Raw genomic sequence first — 9,767 nt, forward strand, 5'->3', positions numbered from 1 at the left:
TATTTATTCTTCATGTGTAATGGCAAGCTTCCCTTGTTAGCTTAGGGTGACCAGATTTCTGACATTAAATCTGAGGACATTTTTAGTTTGGAGATAAAAAAAGAATGAGAATGATATGAATATGTAATGGGGACAGTCACCATTTCATATATTTTAAAAATATTTACTCATGTTGAACAATAAAAATAAATTGCAACAGCAGAATGCATCTCCACAATGTTTTTAGCACCTCTTAGTTGTGCTAAAAGAGATAAGTAAAAGAAGTAGTTATTGCTAATCTAAAAATGAGCACTGACACAATTGTTTAAGTCTACTAAATCTAAAGCACTTGCACACTGAAGAATGTAGCAGAAGCTAATTCTAAAGCACAAAAACAACAACAACAATCAACCATTGGAATATTCTCCAGAGTCAACATGAGCCACATATTGCTATGTTGCCCTCTAGAGGCTCATCATTGACATTTCACAGTCTTCTGCAGGTTCACAAGGTTTAGGGAGGTGATTCTTTGAAAGAGATGGTTAGCTCTCTTGCTTGTTGGTCATTTTCCTATGTTTATGGAAGGGCTTTGGTCACAGCCTGCAGCATGAAGTTTGGATAATTTTGAGAAATAATGTACTCCCAATCTATGAGGGTTTGCTGTTATAAGACAATATTTACTATGTGCAGAATATTAATATGTCTCCCAGTGGATAAGTGACACACATGACCGTTATGTGTGACAGCTTTCACCTTCAGCTGTTAAAAAATGTGTATACTAACATTAGTGAGCTTGTGTAAATTATGAGTGAATGTGAACATGTATATACTTACAAACAGATGATAATAATACAATCACAACCCCCTCCAAAAACATTAGGTAGAAATCAGAGATATATCCGAGTATAGCTTTAGCCAAGGACAGGTCATCAAAAATTGAAACTGTCCCCAGACGTCAGGGAGATCTGGTCACTCTATGTTAATGTAAACACTATGCTAAATGCATTTGGATGTATGCAATACATGGCAGAATTAAGTCTTAATATTGTCACTGCACAAGCTACATATGTGCTGTACCTAGGGGTGTGTGTGTTTCAGGTTCACATGTGATTTGCTAGCCATCCAGAACATCATGAACACATTAGTATTTTTATAATAGGGTTGTTTCACACCAATTTGAGGCCACAAAGCAAAAGGGCAGGCTCTGTGGATAATCAGGTACATTAGAAAGATCCTATTGAAATATCGCCCCAACAATAAACGGAAGTCGAGCATTGGAGCAACCACTCTTTTATTATCATTATTCAAGAAATATAATTCTTAAGAAAATAATTTTTGGAAGTACACAGAAGCCTAAGTGCAATGACAAAGTGAATCAGTGTGCTGAAACATGGTTCAAAAGATCCTATTTGCGTAAAAGTAACTACATTTTTGATTGTTGTGGAATTAAAAAAACGACTACCTCAATCTCTGCATTGTATCAAGCAGTAAAATAAAGCCATTTACTGTGTTCTTCACTCCTAAACATTTGCCTCATGTTACAGAATCAAACTGGGGTTCATCAGTCCAAGCATCAAGATACAACATGGCCTTGTCGTACTCCGTCTCTCTGACGGGTGTGGAGGATCACGTCAAGAATTTTAGGTTAGTACATTACAAACCTTAATTACTTGAAAACATATAAACCTTGAAGTAAATTTGAATTGTTTTACTGGCCTGTTACTTCCTTACAAAATAGTAATGATAGTTTCTTTATTTTCAGGTGTGCTGAGTTCAAGTTTTAGGGGGTGCCTGAGCAAAAATGACAAAAATCGCCAGTGTATAATATTAACTATTTAAACTTGTTTTTTGTTTCTTTTTTGTTTTTTTCAGACCACAATGTCTTGTCCTGACTGGACGCCCAAATCTACGACCTGCTCTGGTGGACTTTGTTGGTTGCTTCACGAAAAACGTCAGCCTCATGATTTGTGGAGACATCCTAATGGTACAAGCTGTTTTTTTTTTTCTAAAAAGGAAACAATCAGCATTCATCCAGTTATAAACACTGTGACAGAAGCTTGTCTTTACTTGGACTCTTGTAGGAGCAGGACAGGACCACACTGTCTCAAGATGCTTCAGACAGCTTGGTTAAGTGGTTGAATAAGAGGAAGGTTCGGTCGTTTTATACTCCGCTTTCTGCTGAAAGTCTCAGAGCAGGAGCTAAACACTTGTTAGAGGTACATTGTTTTTATTTTATCTCTCCATCTGTTTTTGTCAGCAGGATGTTATAAATGCTATGAATATTTTTGCTTTGAATCCAATGGCTTCTTGTACCATTATATTTTCTGGGTTCATATTAATAATAAAAATTGTTTTGTTTATTTATCACCAAAATAAATAAATGTGTCTGGATATGTCTCATTTATTAATATTTATTTTCTCATTCTCTCAATAACCTCTCTAAGGCATCTGGTCTTGGCAAATTAAAACCCAACACTTTGGTCCTGGGCTTTAAGGGAAACTGGAGGGAGAGTGCTCCTGAAAGCATTGAGGATTATATCAACACCATTTAGTAAGCTGCTCACCAACCAATTTTTTTTCCCAGCTTTGAAATTATTACTTTTTAATTTAGCTACAAATAAAGTACTTTTCTTTTTTCTTTTCATTTTTTAGTGATTCCTTTGACTCCAACTACTGTTTGTGCATTTTGAGGATCGTGGGTGGGCAGGATATCTCTGAAGATATAGAATGTGAAGGTTTGTTCAATAAAAAATATTCCTTTTGTGCTCAACCATAAATTGACATCAATTTATAAGAAAACCCTGGCTGAGAATATACTTTTGACTTCACAGTAAACCAGGGTTTTGAGCCTGATGAAACAATAGAAAACCAAGACCAGCAAACTAATAATGAGGACGTAGGTAAGAACTAACAAAACCCTGAAATTTACACTCTGCGTGTCTGTGATAACTTTGTTTTTAAAACTACTGTGGGGCCGAGAATTTTACCAGCTTGTGTCTGGGGCGATTGAAAAACTAAATATTAAAAAAAATGTCACTAACCCTTTTTTATCATTTAGCTGACTTTCTGAGTGTAAAATCCTAGTTTTAAAACAAAAAAATAAGTATTTCGGAATGGAACACAGCTTTTACCATTGGTGCATGGCTTTTGTTATGATGTMATCATTCTGGTACAAAAATAACCGCTAATACAGCTAAGGCTGCTAACACTGCTAATGCTTCCCTACATGACATCAAACTTGCAGTTACGGCTGCTGTCTGCAGATGCACTTCAAGCTGCCAGACCACAGGTACCATCCAAATTGTTTTTAATAAACACATTTTAAATTTTAAATACCATTTTCAGTTAACGGTTGCTTTTATCGCAGGATTACGACGTCACAATAAAGCTGCACACTTACAGCAAAGGCCGTGTTACATATCAAAATTCTTAAATGTAAGCTTTATCATTCAGCTAAAGCATTTATATTAACATGTTTAGATTTAACATTTAACATTTACATATGACATTTAGGAAAAAATAGCAAAATGTAAGAACAGTGAGCTAAATAACAATACAATGTTTGTGAAAGTATTTCAACTAGGATTTTACACTCAGACAGTGAGCAAAATATTGAAAATGTGTTGGTGACTTTTTTTACATTTTATTTTACACTTGGTGTCCTATACTTGTTTATTTTTGAAAAAATAAAAAAACAGAAATTTGTGACTTTGACTTTGTGAATTATACTGTTTACATAAATTTTAAGCTTTCATTGTGAAGCCTCTTGAAAGCTTACAGTACATCACTGAGTCTGATGGTCAGTTTCCCTCTAATACCTTCATGCACTGACCAAAGCATCTCTCCTGTGAGCCAGGCAAACAAAGCCCTTTAATGATTCTTCTTTGTGAGCAGTGTGTAATTTAATCTGCATGTGATTTTAAGTTACCTGACAGAGTTTCACACTAGCTTAGTGATTGATGCTCCAGTTTAAGATAGTATTCTCTCCAATGAGAGGTGAATGTCTAACTACAGAACATATGTCTATTGTTTTTATTTTTATTTTTATTTTTTTAAAACCTTTTTGGATTTACTACATCCTGGCTGACCGAACCCCCTTATCATCATTCTACACCAGAATAAATAGATTTGTGTAATACTTGGTTTTCCACGAATGTTTAAGTAATGAACTAGTTGCCACCAGCTTCTACTCTCCCATCTTATGGGGGATTTTTTTTCTAATGTTTGAAATTCACCTGTATTTGCAGCTGATAACATATCTGATGAAGGTGACATTGACCAGGTCCAAACAGTGTTTCAAAGTAACCAGGGCAAGAAGACCATAGACATCTATTGGATTGCAGATGATGGAGGTGAGTTAATCAAACAGGTTATTACAGAAGAATTAGATAGCTTGTGAGACAATAAGACGTTTTTAGAGTGAGGTTTCACTTTTTGTTTTTTTGTCTTATATAATATTAAAAGGCACTTTAAACTCAATCTGTATAAATAAGTTACCATTATTTACAAGTATTTCTCTTTTTGTAAGGTTTGACATTGCTGGTGCCTTACCTGATCACCAGGAGAAAGCGCTGGCAAAAATGTAAAATCCGAGTTTTTATTGTGGGAGATGAAGAGAACATAGAGGAGAGCCGGAAAGAGTATGTTTTTTTTTTCATCTTACTTTATTTCATTTTTTTTCCAGATGTTTCTGGTAAAGTTCAAACCAACTGAAATAAAACATTTTGGTAATGTGTTTTGTGATTTAGCTTTCTGACCAAGTTCAGCAGGAGTGAAAAAATATAATTTTTGTTCCAAAATTTAAAATAAGAAACAGACGGAAAGTAAATCCATCAATGAAACATTATTTTTTTTTAATTCCTTGTGATAAACATAATATTTCATGGTAAATAGCTCTGTTTGGAAATGATTAAACTAAACATCAGAATCCAAGTCCAATGGTTCCCAAGCTGATTTTTTTCTTAAAATTTCCCTTACTTACTTCTGACCCCCACCCACCATCCATTATTACTCCCAAGCTTTCGCAAAGACACATTCAGATTTTATCTCTTTATTAAAATAGTAAAATAATAAAATTTCTAGTTACAAACTTTAATTTGGAAAAAAAGGACTGAGTTTTACAAAGTTCTGTTATTCTAACAAACTTGTTTTGGTGATTTTTATATATAAACAATAATTGATATTTTCACAATCTCTGAGCAGACATGGCTCAGCCCCCTGGTTGGGAACATGTTTAGTGTATTATTGTAAAACACCCATTGTTTAAAAGAATGAATATGAATATTGATTATTTTACTTGTTTTTATTTGTTTTTTCCAGGATGCTCTTGCTGCTGAACAGGTTCCGTCTGGACATCAGTGATGTTATAATCATGACAGACATCGAGAAACGCCCTCACTCCAAGAGGTAGAATTGCAAAGGATTTTGCTCTTTTATAAAACTACAGCTCACAAAGTATCGTCTACAAAAAGTGTGTGATTCAATTATTTAAATAAATGAACACATTTAGGATTGTTGTGGGTAAAAAAAAAGGCCATTCCAATCAAACTGTAAATGACAGCTATTTGAAATGTTCCTATAACTGTCAACATTAAACTTTTCAGCTTCTGACCAGCAAAATAAAGGAAACAGGGACATGAAAACACCCCCTTAGTTACTAGTAGTTTAGAAACTTTTGTTGACAAAAAAATAAGGGAAAACCCTGACCATAACACAATTTTTTTTATTTCTGCCAATTTTTAAATGTTGTCTACCAGTTATTGTAGGAATATGTTGTTATTGAAGCCTTCTTAACTTAAAATAAACACCTTTGTTTTTTCATGTTAGTGTAAAAGATGGCACTCTCAATCTTTTAAAAGATTATACAGCAGATCTTATTTTATTATGTCTGATGAATCTTTAAATCTTTAATCACCAAACTTTTTCTTCATAGCAAATGTCTTTTCTTGTGTCTTGGCAGCCTGGAAAGGTTTGTGGACAGTGTCGCCCCCTTCAGGCTGTATGATGAACAGCAGGAAGGCGTCTCGGTGCAGGAACTGAGACAAAATGCTCCTTGGAAAATATCTGACAAAGAGTTTGAAGCCTTCAAACWAAAGGTGTGTGTTTGCTCATTTAATATGTGGAGTGAAATGCTACTTCATGATGCATTCTGTTGCAAGTCTGTCTGGATGTACATCTTTTTTCTCACTGAAATTTATTTGCTTTCCTCATTTATAGTCGCAGAGTAAAGTGAGGCTGAACGAAATCATGCGAAAGAATTCACAACATGCTGCTCTTGTTTTTGTGTGAGTACACCGTTTACGTTGTCTAAAAACATCCCTTATATCACAAGCTTGAGAAGTTTGCAACAGGCTTCTAAAATTCCGAAAGCTGAGCACGTTTTCAATCAGAACACAGTTTTACCCAGAAATTTAGTAGATAGAAAAGGAGAATAATTATTTCTGCTTTGACGAGACACTTTAGTGCAATAAGTGGCATACATTAAAAAATATAGATTATTCTATATTCATGTCAATGTGTATGGTTTTGCCCTTTCAGGAGCCTTCCGGTGCCTCAGAGTGACTGCCCCAGTGCTCTGTACATGGCCTGGTTGGACACTCTGACCTGTGGTCTCTACTGCCCTGCTGTGTTAATACGAGGAAACCAACAGAACGTCCTCACCTTCTATTGTCAGTAAACAAACTCCGTGATGAATGGAGGAATATGGATATGGATAACTTGGGGCCATGACTTTAGATAGCATGTGTTAAAAAGGCATGTCAAGATTTATAGCTACTATCGATCATGAAGAGCTACAAGATATTTATGCAGATGTCAGATAATTCCTTTCAACATGACATAAATCCCTGGGCCATATGGCTCAAAAATGTATCATGATATAAAAGTATAATATCAGTCAATTTTGATAATTATTAATTTTTTTTGTTTTACCTATTTGAAATGGCTGGGCTGTCCCTTTGCCTACATTCCCCATAATGCCATGTGGTTCTGAATCAGAGTTCATTGAAATGATCAACAATCTATTGGGCATATTTTCTATTGATATGACAATATACAGTACGTATGTTAATGTTTTCTACTGATATTGATCATGTGGCTATGGCTGTAGTTGTCAGTCTCAGTTTTTTATATAATTCTAAAATAAAGAGAAGACAGATTCAGTGACCCAACTGGTGCTGATGTACCAAAACCTGCCACTACATCAGCTTTCCTGGAACTCTTTAAGGGGTATAAACAATATAAGTATTTATAGTCAATCTAAATGGGCAGCCATTTCCACCAGTTGTTTTATGCTTTCAAACATTTATAGTTCAAATTCAGTAATGCTATGTGCATCAAAATAAAATGAGGAAAATGCAATATTATGTAGAAAAACATAGGAGGTACATTGAGGAAAAACACTTTAATTTAGTAAAGTGCTGGACAGCATCATTAACATATTCAGGTTTTCATTAAATACTTTATTTTTTACATTACTGTTGACCAGTGATTATTGGTTCTTGCACAGCTTTCTGTAACTATTATTATTATTATTATTATTATTATTATTATTATTATTATTATTATTATTATTATTATTATTATTATTATTATTATTATTATCTTCCATTTTGTATTCCTGAAATCAAACTGTTCTTACTGATGGTCTATTTTAACTGCATGTTGCACTATTGCACAAACACCAACTGGTGAAAATAATGTCCAACCCTATTTTTATATTATCAGGTCTTGCCCACTTCTGTATATGCAAATGTCACTTTACCCCCTGCTGACATGCAAACAGCAACCAGTTGAGCAGCTGGTTTTATTGAAGTTGCTGCATTTTTATTCTAACAATAAAGACTCTTCCCAAGTCACCAAAACCCTTTTGACGATTAACTTTTTTTTTTTAAAATTCATCTAATTTGCATGATTTTATGATTCATTTGGCCCATTATGTATGTGACAAAGGAAAGGAAAATTTTATTTGGAAGCATCTTCATAAATTTTATTTTTTTGCTTTTACTTGTCATTAGTAATAACAATGGTTCATTGTTCTTCAGTATAGTTAGTTGTTATTAAATCAAAAACATATAACCCTTTAAAAACCCAGACCCATTTTATTTTTCATGATTAGTGTCACGGTGGGTCCTTATGGGTTAACTTTGCTTCAGATATAAGATGTATCTTGTGTTGATTAGATGTTTCTGTTGATTCAATGATTATCCGATTTGTTTAGGACAGAAAATTATGTTAAGTTAAAAAAAACCCGCAATGCCTTTTTGTTTGTTTCTGTTTCTTTTCAACTTCATACTTAGGTACATGTTRTACATGTGTATTTTATTTGTGTAATAAAGTTCTTGTGTATTTTCTAAGATGTTAAAAAAAGAATGTGACAAATATTCTAAGGAGTGACAGCTGCTGTAGCTCAGTAGTCAGTGCTGTCCTTGTTATTTTGAGGCTGCAGGTTTGAGGCCAGGTTGCATCAGGGAGAGCAACTGGCATCAAACAATCACTAAATCTTTTATTGCGCTAACCGTGGAGACCCCTGAAGACAGGAGGGGAGCTGCCAAAAGCTCAACATTTGAAGGAACAAGAGTTTCTGTGAAATCTGAGACTTTTCGTGACAATATGGCGTGAGGAAGCCTCTCTTCATGACTGCTGACCAAAAGTCATCTTTCAGTAACTGTTCTCTCTCTCTCTAAAGATCATTCCGATCTCACTGTATCTTGATTATTTTAACACCTGTACATCTGAGGCCATACACTTAGAGATCTAATCAAGTAGAGACAAAATGTTTGCATTTTCAAACTCAATAAAAACTGATTCATGCAAAAATGAAATTTGTTTGAGTATGAAATCTTTTGAACTTTACATTTAATCAACTCAGCTGAGTGGAAATTGTTGACATAACTTGGTTAAGTAAACCCAGTAATCTGGTTTTTGAGTAATGGTTGATCATTATTTGTTCAAATGCTCAATGAGAACTTATTCAAGTGTTTTATAATGTCATTAATACTTATGTCTTGCAGATGTTGTAACCCAACTTTGGACAGGAGAGAAAAAAGTTTAATTCACTGAAGATTCCAGAAAGTTTCAAACAGATGTATATACTTAAAAGAAATAACTAAGTCAAAGTAAAAATACCCAAGCACAAAATGAGTTTGGTATTTACAAAAAAAAGGAAGTCATAAAACTGATCACAACTCTAAAGATAGGTACGTTGAATTTATTTAACCAAACTTGTTTCAATAAATTGCTTTACATTTACTCAGCTGGGTGTAGTGAAACCAGTTTGGTTAAAGGCACAGTGTGTAGGATTTGTTGTTTTCAGCGACATTTAGTGGTTGAGTGGTTGAATCATCCTCCCTGGTCCTCCCCCCACCCCACCCCCCACTTCCAAACGCAAAGGAGTTGCTACGGTGTCTCTCAGGTGTCAAAAACCTTTGATAATTCCAACCGTGATGTCTACCAGCAGCTTCAGGGCTAGTGATGTTTCAAGTGGTAAGATTATGAGCTTTAATAAGTAAAATGATCCCAGCTACAATGACAGACGACTAATATTACATTTTTTTGATACCGCCACCGCAGTTTGTCCTTTCATGAGCCTTCGTAGACAAGATGGCGGTGCAAGATGGCGGTGCAAGATGGCGGCTGCCTGTGTGGCGACCCGCGACCATGGAGATATAAACAGCTTTTTATAAGGTAAAAATAATAAAACAAGGTCTTTGTCTGCAATGATTAGGCATCAAAAGGAAAAAAATTGTATAGGTCCTCTGGACGGGTTCTTCTTTAATGAAACGTTTCAT

At 34.6% G+C, this 9,767-nt stretch overlaps 1 protein-coding gene across 1 annotated transcript in view; it reads left to right on the top strand.

Moving 5' to 3' along the window:
* slc12a10.1 (solute carrier family 12 member 10, tandem duplicate 1) overlaps positions 1-8,801 on the top strand; it is a 22,434-nt gene extending 13,633 nt beyond the window's left edge. Inside the window, exons 16-27 of the mRNA XM_014023840.1 lie at positions 1,524-1,623; positions 1,852-1,963; positions 2,061-2,195; positions 2,424-2,530; positions 2,632-2,714; positions 2,811-2,879; positions 4,227-4,331; positions 4,508-4,619; positions 5,299-5,385; positions 5,939-6,074; positions 6,196-6,263; positions 6,517-8,801. Of these exons, the coding sequence (XP_013879294.1) occupies positions 1,524-1,623; positions 1,852-1,963; positions 2,061-2,195; positions 2,424-2,530; positions 2,632-2,714; positions 2,811-2,879; positions 4,227-4,331; positions 4,508-4,619; positions 5,299-5,385; positions 5,939-6,074; positions 6,196-6,263; positions 6,517-6,655 (1,253 nt within the window). The 3' untranslated portion in view covers positions 6,656-8,801. The remainder of the gene's footprint in view (positions 1-1,523; positions 1,624-1,851; positions 1,964-2,060; positions 2,196-2,423; positions 2,531-2,631; positions 2,715-2,810; positions 2,880-4,226; positions 4,332-4,507; positions 4,620-5,298; positions 5,386-5,938; positions 6,075-6,195; positions 6,264-6,516) is intronic.
* The last annotated feature ends 966 nt before the right edge of the window (positions 8,802-9,767 follow it).

This window comes from Austrofundulus limnaeus, unplaced genomic scaffold (genome assembly GCF_001266775.1).
Source record: "Austrofundulus limnaeus strain Quisiro unplaced genomic scaffold, Austrofundulus_limnaeus-1.0 Scaffold392, whole genome shotgun sequence".
Lineage (NCBI taxonomy): Eukaryota > Metazoa > Chordata > Actinopteri > Cyprinodontiformes > Rivulidae > Austrofundulus > Austrofundulus limnaeus.